This window comes from Orcinus orca, chromosome 15 (genome assembly GCF_937001465.1).
Source record: "Orcinus orca chromosome 15, mOrcOrc1.1, whole genome shotgun sequence".
Lineage (NCBI taxonomy): Eukaryota > Metazoa > Chordata > Mammalia > Artiodactyla > Delphinidae > Orcinus > Orcinus orca.
Window position 1 is genome coordinate 26,694,780 of NC_064573.1, and position 27,640 is coordinate 26,722,419.

Consider the following 27,640-nt stretch of genomic DNA (forward strand, 5'->3'; position numbering starts at 1 on the left):
TGTAGCATGCATCTGTATTTCATTTCTTTTAAATGCTGAATAATATTTCACTGTAAGGATATACCACATTCAACTGTTAATGGACATTTGGGTTATTTCTACTTTTGGGCTATTATGAATAATGTGGCTATGAATATTCATGTAAAGTTTTTTTGTGGACATATGTTTTCATTTCTCTTGGATATATACCTATGAGCTGAATTGCTGGCTGTATGGTAATTCTGTTTTGAGTTTTGAGAAACTATCATACTATTTTTCAAACAGCTGCACCATTTTGCATTTCCATCAGCAATGTATGAGAGTTCCAATTTCTCTACATCCTTGCCAACACTTGTTATTCTTCTTTATTATTCTTTTTTGCTATTGTTTTGGCTATTCTGGGTTCCCTAAAATTCCATATGTATTTTAGAGATGGCTTGTCAATTTCTACAAAGAAATCATTTAAGATCGTGATAGAGATTGCATTTTATCTATAGATCAGTTTGGGAAGTATTGCCATCTTAACAATATTAAGTCTTCCAATCTGTGAACATCTTTAATTTCTTTCAACAGTTTTTTAGTTTGCAGAGCTTAAGTTTTTCACTTTTTTCTTTTTTATTGAGGTATAATTGACTTACAATGTTATATTTAGTTTCAGGTGTACAACATAATGATTCAAAATTTGTATATATTGCAAAGTGATCACCACAGTAAGTCTAGTTAACATCCATCACAACACGTTGTTACATAATTTTTTTCTTGTGATGAGAACTTTTAAGATCTACTGTATTAGCAATTTCAAATATGCAGTATGGTATTATTAACCATAGTTGCCATGCTGTACATTACATCTCTATGACTTATTAATTGGTTTTCACTTGTTTTTAAAAATTTATTCATAACTATTTTATTCTTTTCTTGTCTTTTTTTTTTTTTTTTTTTTTTTTTGGTGGTACGCGGGCCTCTCACTGTTGTGGCCTCTCCCATTGCGGAGCACAGGCTCCGGACGCGCAGGCTCAGCAGCCATGGCTCACGGGCCCAGCCGCTCCACGGCATGTGGGATCTTCCCAGACTGGGGCACGAACCTGTGTCCCCTGCATGGGCAGGCGGACTCTCAACCACTGTGCCACCAGGGAAGCCCTATTTTATTCTTTTTGATGCTATTTTGAATGGAAATGTTTTCTTAATTTTTTTTTCAGATTGTTCATTGCAAGGTAATAGAAATACAGTTGATTTTGCTATATTGATCTTGTACTCCACAACTTTGCTGAACTCTTATTAGTTCTAATAGTTTTTAGTGAATTCCTTATGATTTTCAATATACAAGATCATGTCATCCATGAATAGAGATAGTTTTACTTCTTTCTAATCTTGATACCTCGTTGCCTTGGCTAAAACCTCCAATACCGTGTTGAAGAGAAGTGGTGGGAGCAGAGATCTTTGTCTTGTTCCGGATCTTAGGGGGAAAGCATCCACTCTTTCACCATTAAATATGATGTCAGCTGTGGGTACTTCATAGATGACTTTTATGGGTTGATGAAGTTCCCTTTCATTCTTAGTTTGTTGATTTTTCATCATGAAAGAGTGTTGAATTTTGTCAAATGCTTTTTCTGAGTCTATTGAGATGATCATGTGATTTTTGTTTCTTTATTCTATTAATATGTTATATTACATTAGTTGATTTTCAGAAATTTAACTTGTATCCCTGGGATAGATCCTACCTTGCCATGGTGTATAGTTCTTTTTTATGGGGCTGGATTTGTTTTGTTAATATTTTTTTGAGGATTTTTGCATCTGTATTCATAACATTGGTCTGTAGTTTTCTTTTCTTTTGGTATCTTTGTCTGGTTTTGGAGCAGGGATATGCTAGCTTCACAAAATGAGTTCAGAAGTATTGCCTTCTACTTTATTTGAGAAGAATTGGTATTAATTCTTCTTTACATGTTTGGTAAAATTCAGTAGTGAAGACATCTAGGCCTGAGCTTTTCTTCATGTGTAGCTTTCTGAATTCTGATTCAATCTTTTACTTGTTATAAATTTATTCATATTGTCTATTTCTTCTTGAGCCATCCTTTTACTCTCAATCTATTTCTGTCTGAATCTAAAGTGTGTCTCTTCCATATATCAGATAGTTAGATGTATTATTTATTCTGCCAATCTCTGTGTAATAAGGAGTATGACTTCTTTTTCATATTTGACTGCTGACAGCTTTCCAGTTACACCAGTAGCTTTCTGCCTCATGTCTGGGCAATTTGGTAAGGAAGCCTGGATGCTCCCTTCCTTCACACTTGTGGAAAGTTCAAGCCATACAAGGACCCATGTGAAGAAACTCTCACCCCTTAACCACCATAAAATGTCAAACCAGTCATCCCTCTCTGCTGTCTCCAGCCATTTTTGGACCTGCTTGAGGGCCTATCATGCTCTCCCCAGACTGCTCATTATGTGAGTAATCATTTTATATTCACTCTTGGTACATGTGTGGTATCATCAGCCTTGATAGCTGAGCAAATTTGGAGTAGGGAGACCCATCCTGTCTCTGCAGGATTACCACCATATTTTGCCTTTTGATTGAAATATTTAGTCCATTTACATTTAATGTAACTACTAATATGGCAGGATTTATGTCTGCCATTTTGCTATTTGCTCTCTATATATCTTCTCTTTTTTTGTTGTTTCTTTATTCTTCCTTCTTTTGTGGTAAATAGATATTTTCTAGAATACCATTTTAATTCCCTTGTTTCTTTTAATATATATACATATATGTATATGTATATATAGTGAGAGTTATTTTCTTAGTAGGAAGAATTATACTTAGGGAATTATACCAGGGAATTATAATTAACATCTTAACTTATAACATTCTAGTTCAGATTAATACCAGCTTAATTTCAATAATATACAAAAACTCTGCTCCAGTGTAGGTTTGTTTCTTTTCACCTCCTTTGTGCTATATTGCCATACAGATTATATCTTTGTACATTATAAACCCACCAATACAGTTTTACATTTATTGCTTTATGGAGTTGTCTTTTATATAAGATTTGAGAGGAAAAGAGTTACAAACAAAAATTAAAGTATACTGTCTATATATTTACCTAAGTCATTGCTTCCTGGTTCTCTTTATGTCTTTGGGTGTGTTCAAGTTACTGTTTAATGTCCAATGTGAAGGACTCCCTTTAATATTTCTTGTAGAGCAGGTCTGATGGTGATGAATTCTTTTAGTTTTTGTTTATCTGGGAATGCCTTAATATTCCCTTCATTTAAAAAAAATAGACTTTTTAGAGCAGTTTTAGGTTCAGAGCAAAATCCCTCTGCTTCACTGACTGCTGCTTTTCATCTGAGTTGCTAGCTTCTCCTGGGCTTGACCTCTAATGTTGTTATCCCTCTATAGTCCTTGTCTGCATCCTCTCCATAGGGGATCTCATCTGGTCCTGTGACTTTCAATGGAATCTATATGCCTATGATGACCAAAGTCAGGTCAACACTCCTGACCCTCCACACACATATTCAACTGCCATCTTGACCTCTTTTTATGATCATCTAATAAACATCTCAAATTTATAATGAATAAACAACCATTGATTTTTATTTCCAAACCCATCATTCTCCCCAAGTGTCCCTATGGCTTGTTGCTAACACTATTCACCTAGTTGCCCAAGCCAGAAACCTAGGAATCGTCCCTGGTTCTTCTCTTTCCCTCAATTGTCTATCCAGTCCATCAACAAGTACTGTTGTTTCTACCTCAAAAATATATCTCTAATCTACCAACTTCTCTCCATCTCCACTGCACCCCCAGTCCTAGGCGTCCTCCTCTCTTTTCTAGACTACTGTAATTTTTCCACTAACTGGCCTCTCTGATTCACTCTTTCTTCCCCTACAATCAGTTCTCCACATGGCAGCCAAATGCTCTTTAAAACATAGATCAGACTAAGTTACTTCCTTGCCTAAAGCCCTATAAAGGCTTCCTGTTGTATTAAAAACAAAAACACAAAGGAAGCCACATGTCTTACCTTAACTCTGTCCTCCTCTGGGCCTCATCTCATCCCCTCCTTCTCCCTCCACTCCAGCCATATTGGCCTTCTCTCTGCTCCTGAAACATAGCTGCTCATCTCCAAATTGGGGCTTCACACCTACCAGCACCCTCTTCTCTCACTACGCCTGTGGCTGGCTCCTATCACCAACATTTTAGTCCAAGCCTTGCCTCCTTGCAGCAAGCTTTTCTGCATCTCTAAATCATCTTCACCCCCTTACTGTACACCTCCCTACTTCCATCACACCCTGTGGCATCACTCCATTATACTATCTTTGTTACAGATACAACTCAGAAATTTTCCTGTTCATGATTTATGATTTTACTGTCCATCTCTCCTCTCCACCCTTCCATTCTCAACTTTAATATAAGTGCCATTGAACAGGAGTCTGTCTTGCTCACTGCTGAATCCCTGCACCTATAATAATGCCTGCCATTCACTAGGCTTCAGTAAACAGATATTGGGCAAAGGAATGAATGAATGAATGAATGAATTTCACTTTTAGCTTAGGAAGTAAGGCCTTATGTGCCAGATGCAGGTTTGCCTGCTCCACTGTACATTTTCAACATGGGAAGAAGATGCTGCCCTTCCCATAGCAGCTGCACTTTGTGTCTTTCTCTCTGCTTTTCTTCCTGGCATGTCCATAGCACTGGGGAGTTCTGAAGAGAAGGGAAGGCTCAGTTCTGGTTCAAAAGAAAAGTTATCTTACTTTTCTTAATAAGACAGGACTCATGAATTGGAGGACAACCTAAGGCAAAAAGTCTACTGGGTTGGATGGAATCAAGTGCCAAAATGTTCGAATTAGACCTGTGGTCCCCAAACACTGCCAACTCCACCAGAGTCCCCTGGGGGAGCTTGTAAATAATGCAGTTTTAGGGGTCCCACTCTGGAAACTAAGATTTGGGAAGTCTGAAGTGGTGCTCAGGAATCTGAATTCTTATAAAAGTTTCCCATGGGATTCTGACAGTTAGCCAGGATTGGGAACCTCTGGTCTGTCTGGGACAAGGGATTTGCAGATGAGCTGGCCCTTGACTGGTGTGAGGCAGCTGGCGGAATGAGCAAGGTCAGCCCAGATGAGAGCCGGGGGGAGAGGGGGAGGCAGTGCTCAGAGGTGGGGAGCAGCAGGGCCAGTGCTGGGAGCAGGGGGCTGCCAGCTAGTTGTGTCCCTCTCTCTGCCTGCCAGTGGCCCGGTACCGCGTGACAGTGTGCACTGGGGAACTTGAAGGTGCGGGAACGGATGCCAACGTCTACCTCTGCCTTTTTGGTGATGTGGGGGACACGGGGGAGCGGCTGCTCTACAACTGCAGGAATAACACCGACCTGTTTGTGAAGGGCAACGTAAGTTCCAGCAGTGCACCTCCCTCAGCCCCGCCCCACCCCTTCCCATTCCCTTATCTTCCCTGCTCTAAGTAGAGCTGATCACTGGTACTGGTGCCTCGGCCATCAGGGAGGCTGTCTCTGGGTGTGCGAACAGGGAACTACATGCATGACAGCCACCAGGCTCCTAAGACTGGGAGCTGGCCCACACCTTAGCTTTGAGAAGAGGGCAGAGCAGGAAGACACTTGAGGTGGGCAGGGAAGGAAGCTGGGCACCTTATGTGTGGACTGAAGGTCCCAGGCATGCTGAAAGCTGGGACACCTGAAGGAACATTGCATCTCCACTAGGCATGACCACTGGCAGCAACTTGTTCGTTTCCTTTTTGAAAGAGAAATCAGGAAAGACGCTAAACATGGAAGTGGGAGAATTGGGTTCTATTCCTAGCCTCATTACAAACATGCTGGGTGATCCCTTTGGTTTCCCCAACCATCCTGGATTTACTGGGGAGGCTGTGTGAAACAATGGGGAAAGAGTCAGGAGGATTGGGGCCAGACCCTCCATTCTCTGAGCCTCAGTTTCCTTGCGTCTGAAATGGGGGAAAGGATGCCTACCTGTGGCTGGCTGTTGTGAGGATTAGAGATGACAGATGTACTGCCTGCCAGCAGACGTGGCCCTCAGCACACAGTAGGTGCTCAGTTAAGAGTCATAGTTCAATAATGTGAGACCCAAGTTTGCTCATCAGGTGAAGAGATTTGGTAAGCCTTGGTCCTCTCCTTCCTCTGCCACCTCTTCCTTAGCAAGGGCAGGGCAAGCCCTGGAATTCAAGTGGAGGTCTTTCTCCACCCTTTCCTACTCTTCTCTTTCTACATCTTCTGATTCCTTCCTTCATGAATCCCACCCTCGAGTTCCTGTTCCCAGAGGGCCCCAGGTACACTTGTGTAGACTTGGCAAGTCTGCAGCCCCTGCTGCATTCCTGCTGCTTCACTGGCAGGCAAAACTGTGAAATTAATAAGACCACTGGTCCCCCTAATCATTCCCTTTCTCAAAAGGGAGCCAGTGTCCTTCTGTAGCAAGAAGCCAGAGGAGATTAACCAAGGAATTAATTCATGATAAATGGTTAGTGACTGATAACAGCTTAATATATTAATCCTCCTAGGGGATTTGCCTTTTAAAAGGAGATCACAGGGAATGGCCATCATTTATCCAAAAATACAGATCTCAGTTGTTGGGAACTTGACATCGAACATAGTCCAGTGGGAGAAATTGAGGGAGAGGTGCAATTTGTTCTTTATGGGTAGCCCCTGGCCCACCTGTGAAAGACCAATAGCCCAACCCATTGGCTATGGGTTTTAGGATTTCTGGGCCTGTGTCTTCCCTTGGTGTTTGGGTCCCAGGGGAGCCACCGTCTAACTGGCCTTGCTGTCTTCCCCACAAAGGCCGATGAGTTCACCATTGAGTCCGTCACCATGCGGAAGGTAAGGCGGGTGAGGGTCAGACACGACGGCAAAGGCAGCGGCAGTGGCTGGTTCCTGGATCGGGTGCTGGTGAGAGAGGAGGGGCAGCCCGAGAGCGACAACGTGGAGTTCCCTTGTCTCAGGTACATGAGTCCTGTCTGTTTTGATTTTCTCCAGCTTAGGTTATGGGCCTTAGTTTTGGGAAGACTCAGCCTATTCCAGGTGCAGGGAGCAAAATCATAGCTTAAGGATATAGTTGGTCCAGAAGAAGAGGTGGCCCTGCTGGTGGCACTTAGACCTGGGCCTCGTATCCCTGCCACCCCCAGCACACACAGGTGATGGAACAACAGCACTGGTGTCCCAGTGTGGTGCTGCTACGAAGTCTATTAATTACCGAAATGCTGGCATTTTTCAGTGATAAAATATGACAACTTCAGACTTTAACTGAGAGTTACCTCAGAGGCTTTGTTACATGCTGAACTAAACTTTTGAATTATAGGTGCGTTTTTTCCCCATTTGGATGGCCTTCTACCACATCTTTTCCCTTTTAATATCTTGTCAAGATATTTTACTTTGTTTTCATTTCCTTATCCCAGCTTACTAGTGAGGTAAAGTTTCTTTTCTCTTTTGTCTTAAGCATTTGGATTTCTTTCACAGCCAGTTTGGGCTCTATCAAATGTTCCTGATAGAGACATTTCTATAATGAGGAACAATACCAGCATTGTTTGTGCTGTCTGTCTGGCCATTCCCATTCACCCGTACAATGTCTGGGAGGTACACGCTTAACTGGAGCTTTGGATCAACGAGGCTCTGCAAATCCCAGGCCCAAGCTGAGTCTTGCACCTATGGACGAGGTGCTGCGTGCGTGTCCAAGGTCACTTCCTTAGGGCTGGCCCAGGCTTCTCGCCTAAGGGCAGCCCTCCTCGGAGTGGGTGGGGGCAGGTTGCCTAACAGCCCGGCAGTGAATGCATTGCTCTTTCTCTACCAGGCACACAGACGCACTCGTGCACACATGTGCATGCAGACACATTTGCTACAGCTGATTTGCTTACCACCACACCAGCCCAGGAAGAGCAGCTTCCCAGCTATGGAGGGCCACTGGGGCAATCCCAGGGCACAATAATTGTGAAATGTTTTTGTCCATGACAAAGGCATCTACAGTCTTCAAAGTATGGCCACTGTTAGTATTAAGAGGATTACATTGGAAAGATAGGTAATGATGCAGGCAGTTCCAAGTCAGTGGCACTAATAGACAGAAAGAGGCTCCGAGTAAGGGTTGGGGAGTCAGGGAAGACTTCTCAAGAGAGGCAGAACAGGACCTGGGCCTGGAAGGAAGATCGGAGAGTGAATGGATGGTGAAGAGAAGGGAGGGTGGGTCATCCAGGCTGGAGAAGTGGTGAGAGGCATGGGACTGAGGAGGGGGTTCGCAGAGGTTGGTAAGGGCTGCCTGGCACATGGGGAGGGAGCACGAAGAAGGAGGGGGTGGGAGAGTTCTGGTCTCTCCTCAACACTGACCCGTTTGCTCCCTGCTGGACCCGGAGGCTGCCTGGCTGGGATGCTGGATGGACCAGGCTTCCTTGTTTTATTCCCATCCACTCAAAAGATATTTATGAAGCATTTATATACGCTTGCCCCCTGTCTTCATGAAGTTTGTTGTCTGGAAGGGAACTAAACAATAAGCAAACGAATACACTAAGAAATCCACAATTGCTGACTTTGAGGATTGGGCTGGAGGAAACGCACAGTGGTAGCAGCAGCTGCTGGAGAGGCCACGCTGAGATGGAGAGGGTGGGTCAGAGATGGAGAAGGTGGGTGGGTCTGTCTTCATGGGGACATTTAGGCTGACTTCTTGCAGGATGAAAAGGAGAGTGCCAGGGGAAAGAGCTTGAGGGTTCTATAACTCCAATGAGACCAAAGCAGGTGGACAAAGGAGAAAGCCACCTGGTGGGGTCAGAGGTGGGCAGAGGCCCATATCAGGAGGGCTTGGTGGGGCTCTTCCATTTTGGGTAGTTCCCTCTGGTTTCTGCGTGGAGGACAGGTGGTAGGGAGTCCAGAGAGGAAACAGAATGGCAGGAGGTGTTGTGGGGTCCATGACTGTATGTATTAGTTTGCTAGGGCTGCTGTAACAACGTACCACAAACTGAGTGGCTTAAACAGCAGAATTTTGCCTCGCAGTTCTGGAGGCCAGAAGTCCAGACTCAAGGTGTCGGCAGGACCATGCTCCCCCGAAGGAGCTCTGAACAGGGTCTGCTCCACGCCTCTCAGCTTGTAGCAACCGCAGGTGTTCCTGGGCTTGTACATGGCCACCTTCTCTCTCTGTCTTCACATTGTCTGCCCTCTGTATGTGTCTGTCTCTGTGTCCAGATTTCCACTTTTTATAAGGATATCAGTCATTTTAGATGAGGGCCCACCTTAATGACCTCATTTTAACTCAATTACCTCTGTGAGGACACTATTTCCAAATAAAGTCACATTCTGAGGTACTAAGGTTAAGGCTTCAACAGATCTTTCCTTGTGGGGGGACACAGTTCAGCCCGTAACTTGGCAGCCTGGCCCCAGGTGGTGGCAGCGAAGGTGGGGGGAAGGGCTACACCACAGGTGGATCCTGGAGGTGGAGTTCATAGGACCTGCCACTAAGAGAGAGGAGAATTGGAGACCCCAGGTCTCTGCCTTCAGTAGGTGGGCAGAGGTCACCCTCTCTACCGAAATGGGAAGCCTGGGGAGCGAGGGCTGAGGGTTGGGGATGGGTGGACTCTGCAGGTCCAGTGGGGCCATGTTAGTTTTGAGATGCTTGTGCATCAAGTAGGCAGAGTCAGGCCTTGAGAAATAAATTCAGGAAATGAGAGCACAGAGATGGAATTTAAAGTCAGGGAAATGGAGGGGATCCTTTAGGGAGAGTGTGGATGAAGAAAATGAGGACTGAGCCCTGGGACAGGTGAGGAAGAAGAGGGGGAATGTGAAAAGGGGATGAGGAAGAAGTCTGAGTGTCCACACTGGCTGAATTGCCACGAGCGTGGTGCAAGGGCCAGGAATCTGGCCACCTACCTGCTATGTGACTTTGGGCAAAGCTCTTAACTTCTCTGGTCTTCTGTGCCTTCCCAACCAGCAAGTGTCTTACGGTGATTATGAGGGTGAAATCCGGTTGCACTTTGAAAGGAGCCAAGTCTGCTGATGACACAGGCGATGCTGTTGCTGCTGATGATTGTAGGGCTGACTAGGAGCTGAAGCCTCTGACATACCCCAGGGCTCTCCATGCCCCCAAACAATTAAGAGTTCACACAGTTTTTAGAAAATGGATTCTTTTTTTTTTCCCCCTGATCTATACAGTAGGTCTTTGTTGGTTATCCTTTTTAAATACAGCAGCGTGTACATGTCAATCCCCAACTCCCTAACTATCCCTTCCCTCCACCCTTCCTCTCTGGTAACCATAAGTTCATTCTCTAAGTCTGTGAGTCCGTTTCTGTTTTGTAAATACATTCATTTGTATCATTTCTTTTTAGATTCCTCATATAAGCGATATCATACGATATTTTTCTCTGTCTGACACTTCATTCAGTATGACAATGTCTAAGTCCATCCATGTTGCTACAAATGTCATTATTTCATTCTTTTTTATGGCTGAGTAATATTCCATTGTATATATGTACCACATCTTCTTTATCCATTCATCTATCAATGGACATTTAGGTTGCTTCCGTGTCTTGGCTATTGTAAACAGTGCTGCAATGAACATTGGGGTGCATGTATCCTTTAGGACCATGTTTTTCTCCAGATAAATGCCCAGGAGTGGGATTGCAGGGTCATATGGTAGCTCTATTTTCAGTTTTTTAAGGAAACTCCATACTGTTCTCCAGAGTGGCTGTACCAATTTACATTCCCACCAAGAGTGTAGGAGGGTTCCCTTTTCTCCACATCCTCTCCAGCATTTATTGTTTGTAGATTTTTTGATGATGGCCATTTTGACTGGTGTGAGGTGATATCTCATTGTAGTTTTGATTTGCACTTCTTTAATCATTAGCGATGCTGAACATCTTTTCATGTGCCTCTTGGCCATCCGTATGTCTTCCTTGGAAAAATGTCTATTTAGGTCTTCTGCTCATTTTTTGATTGGGTTGTTTGTTTTGATGATATTAAGCAGCATGAGCTGTTTGTAAATTTTGGAGACTAATCCCATGTCAGTCCCATCATGTGCAAATATTTTCTCCCAGTCTGTGGGTTGTCTTTTCATTTTGTTTATGGTTCCCTTTGCTGTGCAAAAACTTTTGAATTTAATTAGGTCCCATTTTTTAATTTTTGTTTTTGTTTCCATTACTCTGGGACACGGATTGGAAAAGATATTGCTGTGATTTATGTCAGAGAGTGTTCTGCCTATGATTTCCTCTAAGAGTATTAGAGTGTCCAGTCTCACATTTAGGTCTTTAATCCATTTTGAGCTTATTTTTGTGTATGGTGTTAAATAATGATCTAATTTCATTTTTTTACATGTAGCTGTCCAGTTTTCCCAGTACTATTTGTTGAAGAGACTTTCTTTCCACCATTGTATAGTCTTGCCTCCTTTGTCATGGATTAATTGACCATAGGTGCGTGGGTTTATTACGGGACTTTCTATCCTGTTCCATTGATCTATAGGTCTATTTTTGTGCCAGTACCATACTGTTTTGATGACTATAGCTTTGTAGTATAGTCTGAAGTCAGGAAGCCTGATTCCTCCAGCTCCATTTTTCTTTCTCAAGATTGCTTTGGCTATTCGGGGTCTTTTGTGTCTCCATACAAATTTTAGGGTTTTTTGTTTTAGTTCTGTGAAAAATGCCATTGGTAATTTGATAGGGATTGTATAGAATCTGTAGATTGCCTTGGGTAGTATAGTCATTTTCACAATATTTAATCTTCCAATCCAAGAGCATGGTATATCTTTCTATCCGTTTATGTCTTCTTCAATTTCTTTCATCAGCATCTTATAGTTTTTGGAGTACAGGTCTTTTGTCTCCTTAGGTAGATTTATTCCTTAGGTCTTTTGTCTCCTTAGGTATTTTATTCTTTCTGATGCAATGGTAAATGGGATTGTTTCTTGACTTTCTCTTTCTGATCTTTCATTGTTAGTGTATAGAAATGCAACAGATTTCTGTGTATTAATTTAGTAGCCTGCAACTTTCCCAAATTTATTGATGAGCTCTAGTAGTTTTCTGGTAGCATCTTTAGGCTTTTCTATGTATAATATCATGTCATCTGCAAGCAATGACTGTTTAACTTCTTCTTTTCTAATTTGGATTCCTTTTATTTCTTTTTCTTCTCTGCTGTAGTTAAGGCTTCCAAAACTATGTTGAATAAAAGTGGTGAGAGTGGGCATCCTTGTCTCATTCCTGATCTTAGAGGAAATGCTTTCAGCTTTTCACCAGTGAGTATGATGCTAGCTGTAGGTTTGTTGTATATGGCCTTTATTACATTGAGGTAGGTTCCCTCTATGCCCACTTTCTGGAGAGTTTTTATCATAAATTGGTGTTGAATTTTGTCAAAAGCTTTTTCTGTATCTTTTGAGATGATAATATGGTTTTTATTCTTCAATTTGTGGATGTGGTGTATCACATTGACTGATTTGTGGATATTGAAGAATCCTTGCACCCCTGGGATAAATCCCACTCAATCATGGTGTATGAGCCTTTTAATGTATTTTTGGATTTGAATTGCTAGTATTTTGTTGAGGATTTTTGCATCTATGTTCATCAGTGATATTGGCCTGTAAATTTCTTTTCCAGTGGTATCTTTGTCTGGTTTTGGTATCAGGGTGATTGTGGCCTCAGAATGAGTTTGGGAGTCTTCCTTCCTCTGCAATTTTTGGGAAAACTTTCAGAAGGATAGGTGTTAGCTCTTCTCTAAATGTTTGATAGAATTCTCCTGTGAAGCCATCAGGTCCTGGACTTTTGTTTGTTGGGAGTTTTTAAATTATAGTTTCAATTTCAGTGTTTGTGATTGGCCTGTTCATATTTTCTAATTCTTCCTGGTTCAGTCTTGGGAGACTGTACTTTTCTAAGAATTTGTCCATTTCTTCCAGGTTGTCCATTTTATTGGCATACAGTTGCATGTAGTAGTCTCTTGTGATCCTTTGTATTTCTGTAGTGTCAGTTGTAACTTCTCCTTTTTCATTTCTAATTTTATTGATTTGAGTCCTCTCCCCTTTGTCCTTGATGAGTCTGGCTAAAGGGTTATCAATTTTGTTTATCTTTTCAAAGAACCAGCTTTTTGTTTCATTGATCTTTGCTATTGTCTTCCTTGTCTCTATTTCATTTATTTCTGCTCTGATCTTTATGATTTCTTTCTTTCTACTGACTTTCAGTCAGTTTTGTTTGTTCTTCTTTCTCTAGTTGCTTTGGGTGTAAGGTTAGCTTGTTTATTTGAGATTTTTCTTGTTTCCTGAGGTAAGATTGTATTGCTATAAGTTTTCCTCTTAGAACTGCTTTTGTTGTATCCCATAAGTTTTGGATGGTTGTGCTTTCATTTTCATTTGTCTCTAGGTAATTTTTTATTTCCTCTTTGATTTCTTCAGTGATCCATTTGTTGTTAAGTAGCAAATTGTTTAGCAGCAAATTCTTTAGCCTCCATATGTTTGTGTTTTACATAGTTATTTTTTCTTGTAGTTCATTTCTAATCTCATAGCATTGTGGTCGGAAAAGATGCTTGATACGATTTCAATTTTCTTAAATTAACCGAGGCTTGCTTTGTGGCCCAGGATGTGGTCAATCCTGGAGAATGTTCCATGTGCACTTGAGAAGAAAGTGTAATCTGCTGTTTTTGGATGCAATGTCCTATAAATATCAATTAAATCTATCTGGTCTATTTTGTCATTTAAAGCTTGTGTTTCCTTATTAATTTTCTGTCTGGATGATCTGTCCATTGATAAAAATGGAGTGTTAACATCCCCCACTGTTATTGTGTAACTGTCAATTTCTCCCTTTATGGCTGTTAGTATTTGTCTTATATGTTGAGGTGCTCCTATGTTGCATGCATATATGTTTACAATTGTTATATCTTCTTCTTGGATTGATCCCTTGATTGTTATGTAGTGTCCTTCTTTGTCTCTTATAACCGTCTTTATTGTTAAGTCTATTTTGTCTGTTATGAGTATTCTACTCCAGTTTTCTTTTGAATTCCATTTGCATGGAAGACCTTCTTCCATCTCCTCACTTTCAGGCTGTATGTGTCCCTAGGTCTGCAGTGGGTCTCCTGTAGACAGCATACACACGGGTCTTGTTTTCAAATCCATTCAGCCAGTCTATGTCTTTTGGTTGGTGCATTTAATCCATTCACATTTAAGGTAATTATCGATATGTGTATTCCTATTGCCATTTTCTTAATTGTTTTGGGTTTCTTTTTGTAGGCCTTTTTTCCTTCCTTCCTCTTTTGTTCTCTTCTCTTGTGGTTTAATGACCATCTTTAGTGTTGTGTTTCTGTTGCTTTTTCTTTTGTGTGTGTATATCTATTGTAGTTTGGGGTTTGCTGTTCCCATGATGTTTTGATATAGCAGTCTATATATGTACAGGGTTGTTTTAAGTTGCTAGTCTCTTTCCCACCTAGAGGAGTTCCTTTAGCATTTATTGCACAGCTGGTCTGGTGGTGCTGAATTCTCTTAGCTTTTGCTTATCTGTAAAGCTTTTGATTTCTCTGTCGAATCTGAATGAGATCCTTGCCAGGTAGAGTAGGCTTGGTTGTAGGTACTTCCCTTTCATTGCTTTAAATATATCTTGCCACTCCCTTCTGGCTTGTAGAGTTTCTGCTGAGAAATCAGCTGTTAAACTTATGGGAGTTACCTTGTATGTTATTTGTCATTTTTCCCTTGATGCTTTTAATAATTTTTCTTTGTCTTTAATTTTTGTCAATTTGATTACTATGTGTCTCAGTGTGTTTCTCCTTGGGTTTATCCTGCCTGGGACTCTCTGCACTTCCTGGACTTGGGTGGCTATTTCATTTCCCATATTAGAGAAGTTTTTGAGTATAATCTCTTCAAATATTTTCTTGGGTCCTTTCTCTCTCTCTTTCCCTTATGGGACCCCTATAATGAGAATGTTGGTGCATTTAATGTCGTCCCAGAGATCTCTTAGGCTGTCTGCATTTCTTTTCATTCTTTTTTCTTTATTCTGTTCTGTAGCAGTGATTTCCACCATTCTGTCTCCCAGGTCACTTATCCGTTCTTCTGCCTCAGTTATTCTGCTATTGATTCCTTCTAGTGTAGTTTTTATTTCAGTTATTGTATTGTTCATCTCTGTTTGTTTGTTCCTTAATTCTTCTAGGTCTTTGTTAAACATTTCTTGCATCTTCTTGATCTTTGCCTCCATTCTTTTTCTGAGGTCCTGGATCGTCTTCACTATCATTATTCTGAATTCTTTTTCTGGAAGGTTGCCTATCTCCACTTCATTTAGCTGTTTTTCTAGTGTTTTATCTTGTACCTTCATCTGGGACATAATCCTCTGCCTTTTCATTTTGTCTATCTTTCTGTGATTGTGTTTTTCATTCTGCAGGCTGCAGGATTGTAGTTCTTCTTGCTTCAGCTGTCTGCCCTCTGGTGGATGAGGCTATCTAAGAGGCTTAGAAAATGGATTCTGATATCTTGGTGAGGTGTGTGGTGATGGCATTTACTGCTTCAGGACCCAGGAGGACTCTGAAGAACCTGGAGGTAGAACCTGGGCTCACAAACTGCTTCTTTCTTCACCTGAGCTATTATTTTACTCCCTGGGAGAGGAGAACAAACCAGGCCTATTTATCAGAACTTCTCTGCCAGGATCAGGGAGTGGTGAGCATCTTAGCTATGGTAGATGTGTGTGTGTTTATGTGTGTGTGTGTGTGCCTACGTGTGTACGTGTGTGTTTAGGTGCATGTGTTTATGTGTGTGTGCATGTGTTTATGTGTGTGCATGTGTTTGTGTGTGTGTTTATGTATGTACGTGTGTGTGCACACGTGTGCATACTTGCACATTTTTGTGAGCCCAGAGAAAGAGTAATAAAATCTCCAACAGACTGGCTTATCCATTTAGCAACATCTCACTCTGAAACTGGGCTGAAGTGTTTGAAGTTGAAAGAAAATGACTATATTTGGAAATACCTATTAATATCCTGCAAGTATTTAGGTGGAAACTGAAATGACAAGTCATGGTTTCCTCTGCTGCTGGGGAGGGCCTAGGGATGGAGAAGTGGTGGAGAGAAAGAAGGGAGAGCAGATGGGATTTTGCGATGGCCAGTGGCCTGCTGACTATCCACCCTCCCTGTCCCTGTGAGCACACTGACAAGGCCACATCACTGCCTCCTCCTCTGTGGTCTCCAAGTCTGTGGGAGATGCTGCAGTGACCTGAGCAGGACAATCAGAGGTTGATTGAGGAGCTCTAGTCAGCACTCCCTTGCTCCCCAAAATCTCTCCCTTACCCTGTCATCAAAGCCATGAGTTTGTACCTTAATGTCTTATAATCTCAGATGGTTTTTGATGTTCTAGACTCACAGCATGAAAGCTCATGGGAAGCATAACAACTTAATTGTCAGCTAGTGTTTTTTTTTAATTGAAGTATAGTTGATTTACAATATTGTGTTAGTCTCAGGTAGTGATTCAATTATATTTTTCAGATTACTTTCCATTATAGGCTATTACAGGATATTGAATATAGTTCCCCATGTTATACAGTAGATCCTGTTGCTTATCTATTTTATGTGTAGTAGTCAATGGTAGCTAACAGCCAGCTGACAGCAAGGTCCCATGGGAATGTATGATCATGTGCTTAGTGGGGGAGGGCAAGAGCGAAGAGATGGGAGAGACCACAGTGTTGCCTGAATTGACCCTGGGGAGGGGGGCAGTATATTGGCAGAGAGGACTGTGGTTTAGAGAAGCCTGAGCTCCATGTTGGGAGCGCTGGGGAGGAGACAGTGCTTTGACTTCCTTTGATAGGTTCTGTGGCCCAGGGATTGCCTCCCTCTAGGGAGTATAATAGGAGTGGGCTGCAAAGACAAGCACCAAGATGTAGACAAATGGTCAAGAAACAAGTACCTTGGTTTCCCCATTGCCCTGGAGAACACTGAGGGTGTCTCTTCTTTTGCCATCAGCCCATATCACAGACTGTCTTGAGTACTGGGGCCTGGATAACTCGTGCTTGCACGATTGTTTGATTTCCCAGCCTGGGTCTCTGTGCTCTGTGGGAGCAGTGCTTTTCAGGCAAATTGGTCCAATGTCTTTTCCACTGGCAGATGCCATGGCCCACTCCGACATATTGATGAGTCATAGCCCTCAAATCCCAGCCCTGCAGGGTCCAGACCCAGCTTCTCCTTGTTGGCAAATCTCATTCATCCCTGAGGACTCAGATCAGTGGCCCTTCACCATGAGCCCTTCTCACTTCTCTACACTTCTGTTGCACTTACTTTGGTTTAACATCCATCCTTGTCTTGGTCTCCGGTACCTCAGCCAGTCTGTCCTGACTTCTTAACTAGACTGCAGGTTCTCCAGGGGCTGGGCTGTGTCTTATTCATCATAGTGCATCTTCTCTGCCTTCTCCCCACCCCAGAGCTCTCATCACAGTGCCATGCACATGATGGACTCTTAGAAAAAGAGGCAGGTTGTTTTTTTTTTATGATAACGATGACACAGGTGTTCATGGCTTTTAGGACAGACTCTTTACCATGACTACCGCGGTTCCACATCAAGTGACCCTGCCACCTCTCCAGCCTCATCTGCCAGCACTGCACCGTTCACTCGTTCCATTCCATCCACACTGGCTGTCCGTCTGCTCCTGGAGGCTCCACTCCGTCCTAGCATGTTGTTCACTCTGAATGTGCCTCCCTCCTCTCCTGGTTAACTCTTTGTCATCCTTCCAGTCTCAGCCAGATATCACCTCCCCAGGGCAGCCCTCCTTCCCTAGTCTGGGTTGGGATCCTTTGTTCTGAGCTCTGGTAGAACCATTTTCCTTTGCTGAGTTCAAAGCTCTGGCCTCCTGGTGACTCTGCATGAATTGTGTGATGGTTGGTTGTCAGACTGCCCCACTCAAAGAGCTAACAGCCCCTCGTTTGCCCAGCAGGTGGTTGGACAAGGATAAGGATGATGGGCAGTTGGTCCGAGAGTTGCTGCCCAGCGACAGCAATGCAACACTGAAGAGTAAGTCGTCCTGAGGACAGGTGATAGGTGTGCCCTGGGCAGGACAGACGCCCTCCCTTGGCTGCTTAGAAGGCAGTTGGGGAAAGCACACGCCCTTCACTCCACGGAGGCAGCACTGGGCAGGGTGGAGAGGAAGAGGCTCTGAGGGAGGATCTGGAAATCTGTCTGTCTGCGCTGTGCACACAGCCGCGTTATGGCCCTCAGTGTGGGGCCCTGATGCATGTGAGCCTCTGTCAATGAGAGTAACAAGAGCAGTAACAGGCTAATGTTGCCCATTGCTGGGGGTACCTATCATTCAGGGCCTGGAGAGGATAAACACGTTTGGAAGGGGCTGTACAATGAAAACATTGTTTTCAATGCCAAGAATTATCCTGGAGGCCTTACAGCTTTCCTTAATGGTGTTATTTCTTCAAGTGCCTTGGTTTGATCATGAACATTAGACAAAGTTTAAAAGAAACATACCCAGAATCCTCAGTAATACCAACACCTCATTTCTTTTACAAGACCTCATATTTATCATTGATTATCTCATGTGAGCCCTGCGATAACCCCAGAAGGTAGGCAGAGCTGATGTTGTTATGCCCATTTGTCAGATGGGGACACATCTGGTGGAGCTAAATATCTTTGTAAGGTCAGATAGAAAATTGAAGAGTTGGAATTCTACATTCTCTGAATGCAGAATTACAGAATTTAAGAGCTGGGATAATCCTTAAGAGATGAACTAATGCCCCCATTAGACACACGACCCATGCCTGTGGCAAGGGGATCCCCTAGTACAGCCAGGTCTGCACCCAGCAGTGGAGCTGGTACCAGTGCCCAGGAGTCTGTGTCTCCCTGCCTTGCCCTTTCCACTCCAGCAAGCCCTGCTTTACCACATGGAAAGGACCCTTCAGGCTCTCCACTCCCAAGTCAGAGCTTTTGAAAGGATTTAGATGGAAAATGGTGTAAAGACGAGGTCTTTTTTTCTCAGTTCCTGCTCTATCTTTACAGCAAGAAGGACAAAAGCCACTTCCTCGGTGCCCTCAGGTGTCCCTGGAGGAGCGGGTCTGGGCCATACCCACAGGTCTGGCCTCTACCAGGGCCTGGCGGGTCTGTAGGGCTGTCCCCGCAGCAGCTGTGCTCAGCTGCCTTTCTCTGAGTCTTTTTTGCCAGTGCTGGAAGGCCCCGAGACAGCCATGCACAGCGGGCCTTGGAACTAACATCACTTGCCTTCTCAGTGCTTCCCTCCTCATTCCCAAGACCCATACCCTGCAACAAACCTATAGGACTTGGGGTCGTGGCTCAGGTTATCCCAGGACTTGCCTTTTACCAGGCCTTTGTATCCTCCCTTGTGGACAGACGATGAAGACCTTTCTAGGTCATAAGATGGAGTAGCATCAGCATGGCATTTCAGTTGAGAACGGGGCCAAACGGGGTCCATGTTAGGGTTTCCCTCATAGCTGACTCCTTCTTCTTCTTTTTTTTAAATATCTCCAACTATTTTATTTTAATATATAAACATCAATACACAATAGTTCAAAGAAAGTAGTTGTGATTATTTCAATATCATGCCAGAAAGTTTATTTGCTAAAACTCAGCTTCCATTTCTCAATTTTCTCAATTTTTAAAAAATGAATACAAGGTTACTTTCTTAAATGACTGTGTAAAACACAACTCTCAAATATGCTTAACGTTGAATGCCTAGTGTTTAATGCTAGGCTGGCTCCTTCTTAACTGTTGCCATCTTGAGCCAAATACATTATCTTCTGAAGCTCAAATTCCTCACCTGTAAAACCGAGGTCAGAACACTCAGCACTAACACCGTGTAAACGTGCTACACACTGTCTGCGGGGAGGTAGATGCTCCCTTTGCCTCAGTTTCTTCATCCATCAGACAAGAAATTGTATGAGGTGTTTGCTTTAAATCCTTGTCTCTTACATTTTAGTATTCTTTGCAAGTCTTCCTGTTCCCAGTGCATTCACACCCCATGGGGCAGGCCAAGCAGGTATTAGAATTCTGATTTTGAGATGTGGGGTGCTGGCGGGAGCCACCCCCCAGTCTCAGGGTTACATAAAGAGAGAAAGACCCCGGGCTCCCAACCCCCAGCTGAGCACCCCAGACCTGGCGGAACAGCCTCCTGCCCCACGCTCCCTCCCGCTCACCCTGCACTAAACCCTCCCTTCCTTCCTCCTGCCTCGGGCTGTTCAGACTTCCGCTATCACATCAGCCTGAAGACAGGGGACCTCCCTGGGGCCAGCACAGATTCTACAGTCTACATCAAGCTCTATGGGGACAAATCTGACACCATCAAGCAAGATCTTCTTGTCTCTGACAACAACCTGAAAGACTACTTTGAACGTGGCCGGGTGGATGAGTTCACCCTGGAGACCCTGAACATTGGACCCGTAAGTCTTCTTCCTGAGACCACGTGATGGCAACTTACCCGTTCACCTGCGTGTATCTGCACATGGATTCACACACACATACACACACACACACACACACACACACACACACACACACTTGCAGACACACAGATGAACCCATTTTGAAGGAAAAAAATGCCCAAGGGCATGGGTAGTGAAGTATGTTTTTTTCCAGTTATGACCTAGAGCAGCAGAAGACATGTGAACAGTGGTCAAGCTTCCAGAATCTCTTTGGGGCTTGAAGATGTATTCTTAGTGGCTGTAATCCCAACATTTCCTTTACCTCCATAGCCAGGACTGATGGACCTGGGTCCCAAACACTGGAGAAGGGGACTGTGGTGTACAGGGAAGGAAGAGAGGAGGAAAAGCTGTAAAAAGGGACTGAAAATACTTCCCAATTCCAAACTAGAGTGTGTATCAGAGTGACTCTCAGGAAGCCTGTTTCAGTGTTTACTCCCAGGCCACACCTGAGAGACTCTGCCTTAGAGGATGGCGCTCCCAAGGGTCTCCCTCCATCATGTCTCCAGGTGGCCCTGCTGCGAGGGGTCTGAGCACTTCACCTGGAGAAGTGTGGATCTGACTGCCTGCACTCAAGTGTTGGAGACTTTTCTAGAAATGTCTGAGCTGGGCTTCATGTTATCACCTGCCCGTCTCAGGAGGTGGCTTGTGGAAACTGAGAGGGTTACAACCTCCCCTTTGCTAACCCCTTCCCCTCTTGGTGAGCCTCACCTTATTTCAGGTGCTCTGGGGAATGATCTCATGTCAGTCATTTATATCTTGAAGGTAATGAGCTTAAATCAAGATTTTCCTTGATCAAAATGTATTTACATTTTAAGCTGAATTAATAATTGTAGACTGAAATGCTGTTTGCATTACTAAGGATTTCTGGCAACAGCCAACAGATAAATGAGACATCTAAGGGATGGGGGAGGGCGTTAGGGCCCTTCTCGTGTTTCTGAAACCCCCTCAACAAACAGTGTGGCCAAGAGGGTGGGAGCGTGGTTTCAGGCTGCCGACTGCCTGGGTCTGAAGCCCAGTGTTTCCACGTACCTGCTGTGTGCAAGTTACTTCATCTCTGTTTGCCTCAGTTTCCTCATTACTATCGAAAGGGATCCCAATGGGATTGTTATAGCGTTAACTGTGTTAGTAACACCCACATGCAGTAGTGTGTTCAATAAACACTAGCTGTTATTGACTGAACCATTGCTCACGTCCGGTGCTGGTCGTTGTGGAACTGACAGGCAGTCCCTGCCATTAAGGTGCTTTCTGTCACATCAGGTAGAAAATACCTGTCCCAGTCTTTGCTCTGTCACAGTCCCAGCACCACAGAAAGACAACGAAGCTCTCCCGTGCCCCTTGGCACACACCCCAAAGGCTCTCAGGCTGTGTCTGTAGATATAGTTGGTCTCCTTCCCACAATTCCAGGGGATCGGGCTACATGCACTCAGCTGCGATAGTGCTTCCGTTACCAGCTGCAAAGGTGCACTTAGTATGCAAAAGAGTGAGAGCAAGGCTTACAGGGACAATTTTCTAAACCTAGCCTTTGGGCACCAGACTCACGGCAAGCGTCGCTCCTCCAAACCACCACGAAGAGGATCTAGGGGGTGCTGGAAGGGATCTCAAAGGCCATCTGATAATTCCATCTGATGTTAGAATTGCCCTGTATACAGCATTTCAAAAAAAAACCATAAAAGTCATTTGAATGTTGAAGAGCCAGGTACATTTAAGGATGGTAACATGATCATTTATGCGCTCATCTATGTTACTTGTGGGCAAAGATTAACATAAAATATAAAATAGTAAAGCAACTGAACTATGGAGTATTATAGGGAAAAAGCACTTCAGTGCTAAGAGTGAGAGGAGGAATTGGACACAGAATGACAGAGCCCTAAGAGGTTGTCTGCATATTCTATCACCTGTAGGATGGGTGTGTCGAAGAAGACATGTAAAAATACGTACAATAGTGGATGGTTTAAAACAAAACAAAGCCAAATCACCAGCGTGGCTGTCAGAAGCTGTTGGTTAATATTTTGAACGTTTGCTTTCTCGTGCATTCACCGCATTCTTAGGAAGTCCACCACCTAACTTTCAGTACATACTGGAGCTTTCAAAGCTCCTGCCACACCTGTTCCCACACTTGTTTCTCACAATGTACCCAGGAGGTGAGTTGGACTAAAGACTTGAGGACAGAGGCTCCAGGCAGCAGAGGTGGTGCCCTGGTGCCCTGGCTGGCTGGGGGCAGGCAAGCCTGGGACCCAGCCTCCTCCTGCTAAGTCTGCGCCTCCCAAGGAACTGGAGACCGGGTTGAGGAGGGCCATTTGTGCCGGTGTTTGGGGGTGGGTAGGGATGGAGGGATGAAGGTTTCTACACAGTGGCTCCTTGCTCACTTGCACCCTGGGTTTCCTTCCAGATCAACCGGCTGGTGGTCGGGCACGACAACACGGGCATGAACGCCAGCTGGTTCCTGGGCAGCATCCAGATCCATGTGCCCCGACAAGGCAAGCAGTACATCTTCCCTGCCAACCGCTGGCTGGACAAGAACAAGGCCGATGGGCGCCTGGAGGTGGAGCTGTACCCCAGCGATGTCGTGGACATCCAGAAACGTACGGAGGTGGCCATGGCGGGACTGTCAACAATGTTCCCCGTAGGGTGGGGCAGGAGGGAAGGAGGAGGGACTGTGGGCGACTTGGGTCTTGTCTCAAAGGGGGGAAGCTTCCAGTTGTCCCTGGTACCAGGGTTCTGGGAGGGAAACGGGGCTCCTTTTACAGATGAGGAGACTGAGGACTCAATGGACAAAACATTTTTTGGGGGGATAAAGGCAGCAAATGACTTTATTAAGAAATATACTTTCTGGGAATTCCCTGGAGGTCCAGTGGTTAGGACTCCATGCTTCCACTGCAAGGGACATGGGTTCCATCCCCGGTCAGGGAACTAAGATCCCACATGCTGCGTGGCGCGGCCAAAAAAAGGAATATAGCTTGTCAGCCCTGTGTTCAAGAGGAGTTTGAGAAATAGTCTTCCCCCCGGGAAGATTGGGGAGGAGATAAGCTGTTTATTCATTTATGTATTCAATAAATATACGTTGAATGTTTCTCTGTGCCAGCGCTGCCCTAGGCTTTGCAGAGGCAGCCATGAGCAAAACAGACCATTCAACGTATATTTATTGAATACGTATTTTTATTGAATGTGCACATGCATGCACACACACAGTCCCCTCCTTCCAGCCTTCAATAATCAATATTTGATTTGTACATATTATAACCATGTAAATATTCTTCACTACTGACACTTATAACAATTAAATTTAATTTTTAGACAACTTTTTGTTTTTTCTGGAGTTAATAATAGCCTCATTTATTCATTAGCAGAGTTTTCGATATACCCATCTATATTTCTATATACCCATCTGTATACCCACCTATCTGCATTAGTGTGCTAGGGCTACCATAAAAAATATCACAGACTAGGTGGCTTAAGCAACAAAAATGTGTTTTCTCCCGGTTCTGGAGGCTGGAAGTCCAAGATCAAGGTGTCAGCAGGTTGGGTTTCCTCTGTCCTGGGCTTGCAGATGGCCACCTTCTCACTGTCTCTCACAGGGTCTTCCTGTGTGCATGTGCATGTCTGTGTCCCAATCTCTTCTTACAAGGACACCAGTCATTGGATTGGGACCCACCTTAATGGCCTCATTTTAACTTAATCACCTCTATGAAGGCCCTGTCTCCAAATACAGTCACATTCTGAGATACTACGGGTTAGAGTATCAGCATATGCATTTTGGGGGTACACAATTCTGCCATTACACCATCTTATCTCCATCTTCCCAATAGAACTAAAATTCTTTTCATATGTTCAAACCCAACAGGAATTCTGTTGGTTTCCTCTCTGTACTCTTCTCCCCCACTCCCTGTCTCAAGGGAGACTCTGTCCTGTTCTCTAGGCTGCCATGAAGCTGTCCTTTTGAGACTTCCTTTCTACTATCTTTTGGACATTCCATTCTCCTCTCATCTGGGTCAAATCTCCTGTTTCCTGGATTTCATGCCTTCCTCTGCTTTGGTTTATTCCCTCATTTTAGAGGGAACACATTCTCCACTGCAATGGAAAATTTGAATGTCTGCAAATGTCTTTGGTCTACTGTCACCATTGATCCATAATTTGGCTTGTTAGAGAATTCTGAGTTCGAGCTCAGAGTTTAGAAGGAATTATTCTACCATCTTCTAGCTCCCAGGGTTGCATTTGGGAAGTCTGATGCCATTCTGTTACCCAACACTTTGGGTTTTTTCTCTCTAAAAGCCTATAGGATCCTATTTCTATCCTTAGCATTCTGAAATTTCATGATGTCCTCGCTGCCTTTTGTGATTTAATTTCATCCAATCTTCTGGGAACTCACGGGCTCCTTCAGTCTAGAAGCATTTTTTAGTTTGGGGACCCTTTTTTGTATTTATTTCTTTGACAATTTCCACCTCTCTATTTCCTCTGTTTCCTTTAGAACTGAACTTGTAGTGAGATGCTGGACTTCCTCTGATTTTCTTACCTTTCTATCATTTGTTCTTGGGAAATTTCCTTTCTGCTCTTCAGAACTCTCCTTGACTTTACCGTTGCTTTGGAATATCTTCTTTCAGCTAATACCACATTCATTCCCAAGAGCTGGCTCTCATTCTCTGAATGCTCATTTTTCTCTGTCCTCATTTTGTATAATCCTGGCTGCTATTTTTCTAAGAACCGAGAGAGGGAACTGGGTTCAGGGTTCTCTCCATTCACAATGCCGGCTTTTCCTGAGTCCCCCTGTGGTCCATCTGCTAGCCCACCCTCACTCCCAGCTGAGGCCAATATCTCTAGTTCAACCTCTTCAGGCTCTCAGCTAGTCCTCTTGTTTTCAGCCCCCAATTTCTCACATTGCTACGGTAGTGGGAGATCCCTCATCTTGTTGAAAATAACAGTCTTAACTTGAAAAAAATTATGATTTTGTCTTATAGCACTGCTGAGAGGGCAAGTCTTGTAATAGTCACTTTGAATAAATATGGTCCCATAGTTCTGGGAGACATTTTGCTCTCCTATGGGAAGTGCCCTCTAGGGGTAAATACCTGTAACACATTTCCACCCTCTAACAGCTTGATCAAGTATTACTACTTCAAAATACAGACAATTCTCTGTGTAGCTGTATCTGTTGATATCATCTGAAAGGTGCATATATTTAAATGAAAATGATCATTTCAACCCCTCCTCCTTTACTGAAAATAAGGAAAAGAAACAAACACACAGCCTTGTACTTCTTTCTGCACTGTGGTGTCTGCCCAGGGGTAGGCACACAGCAGAGGGTGCCAGCTGGTGTACTGACTACTCTTCGTCCCTGGCTCCAGAGGACATGTGTGACACACAGGATAACTGAGCTTTGCAGTCTGATGGCTTGGGTTTGCCATTTCCACCACCTATTCAATTCTTCTAAGCCTCCGTTTGGCAATCTTCAAAATGGAAATAATGGGGTTTATGATATTGATGGGAGGGTTGGATAAGAGAATGCCTAAGAAGCACCAGACACAGGGTAGAGGCTTGCGAAGTGTTTGCTTTGTAATGATTACTACTACCATTATTACTAAATGTCCATTTCTCCCCCATGTGCCCACCCAGTGATCCACTACGAGGTTGAGATTTGGACAGGGGATGTGGGCGGCGCAAGCACCACTGCCCGAGTCTACATGCAGATCTACGGCGAGGAAGGCAAGACAGAAGTGCTCTTCCTCTCCAGCCGCTCAAAAGTGTTTGAGCGGGCGTCCAAGGACACATTCCAGGTGTGTGTGGGCAAAGCAGTGGGGTTGTCAACAGAGGGCCCAGCAGTTGTCTGAAAGTGGAGGTATTGGTTCTCAGCCCTGGCTTCTTATTAGAATCACCTGGGGAGCTTTAGAAAAAAGGGCTGCCTGGTCTACACCTGCATCAGTTAAATCAGAACCTTTATGGTGGGACGTGTTTTCTGGGAACGTTTCTGAATGCTTTACCAGAGATACTAATATGCTGCCAATTCTGAGAACTGCTGGAGCAGGTGATTCTAATTTAGCAAAATACGGCACGAGACCCTTGGTTACTACATTCATTCCCAGCCTTGGCCTCTGATTCTACCACTCACTCAGCCTGACGGCTGGGCCGTGCCTCCCAAACAGGATACTGGGAGGCTTGGGGTCTCCCGGCTGTGTTCTGAGGGCCCCAGACCTCCTCACTTCCCTTCGAGTAGAGGAGAAAAAGAGATGAGAGTGCAAGCATGTTGTTGACAGGAGAGGAAGGAGGATGCAAGGGTGGTGCCCCCTGGGGAGGCACATGAATGTCTTATGTGGGACATGAGTGCGTGTGTGCATGTGTGTGTCTGCAGACCTGTGTGTGAATGAAGCGTATTCATGCTGGCTGGTCTATGAGTGTCTGTGTGCCCCAAGCAGCTTGGCCCTCAGCAAAGAGTCCTAACCCAGTGCCCAGCAGAGAGGGTCCTGGCTGAGCTGGGCCAGTGTCGCAGGTGTCTGGAATGTTAGCACTGAAGGGGGCCTCCTGGAGTCCAACCCCTCATCACACTGCTGAGGATGCAGAGGCCCGAGCAGTTCACCTCTCTGAGCCTCAGCTTCTTTATCAGCTCAAACCTAGCTTCATAATACCTGCCTGGCCTGCTTCACAGCCCCTGGAAAGATCAAAATAGTCAAAGTCAGGGAAAGGACTTGGGAAATCAAGTCATGCAGATGTAAGAGCAGGGCATCTTCTGGATGTGAACAGACTGCATGGCTGCACATGGTGGTGGCTGCATTAACGGCTGGGCAGACAGATGGGGGGAGAGGGGACAGCAAGTGAGCTGGCTTGCAAGGATGCTGTGACCTGGAAAGCACTAGAGAGGAGATGGAATGTGCTGAAGAAGGGACTTACCGTATCGAGAGCCCATCCCCTATGTAGCTGAGAAGAATACGTTCCTCTTCCTGGGGGCCCTGGGCTCCATTCTGGCTAATAATTTCCTCACAAAGATGGTTTTGGCTGCATTGTGGCTTCATGAACCGGGAGTCAGAAGGCCCAAGTTCTCATCTAGGCCTGGGCTCCAATTATGGGACACTGAACAACTCATAGGACAGCCCTGGGCCTCAGTTTCCCCAGCACACAAGCAGAGAACTGGTGGGACTGGGCTTTAAGGATTGTCAAACACCCAGGCAAGGGCCCATCAGCACAGGGAGCCCTAAGAGTGGCCCGACCGGCAGGAACTCCATGTGAGCTGTCCCCTGAGCTCTGCGGGGGCCAGACCACCCCACAGTATGAGGCTCAGAACTGAGTGGCAGATCGAAGGTCAAGGACCTGATCCTCTGAAGCAAAGCTAAA

The 27,640-nt window shown here is 44.4% G+C and overlaps 1 protein-coding gene across 1 annotated transcript in view; it reads left to right on the forward strand.

Annotated features, from left to right (window-relative positions):
* LOXHD1 (lipoxygenase homology PLAT domains 1) overlaps positions 1-27,640 on the forward strand; it is a 202,363-nt gene that overhangs the window by 74,575 nt on the left and 100,148 nt on the right. Inside the window, exons 13-18 of the mRNA XM_049697900.1 lie at positions 5,194-5,348; positions 6,765-6,925; positions 17,824-17,900; positions 20,088-20,284; positions 22,716-22,908; positions 25,931-26,091. Of these exons, the coding sequence (XP_049553857.1) occupies positions 5,194-5,348; positions 6,765-6,925; positions 17,824-17,900; positions 20,088-20,284; positions 22,716-22,908; positions 25,931-26,091 (944 nt within the window). The remainder of the gene's footprint in view (positions 1-5,193; positions 5,349-6,764; positions 6,926-17,823; positions 17,901-20,087; positions 20,285-22,715; positions 22,909-25,930; positions 26,092-27,640) is intronic.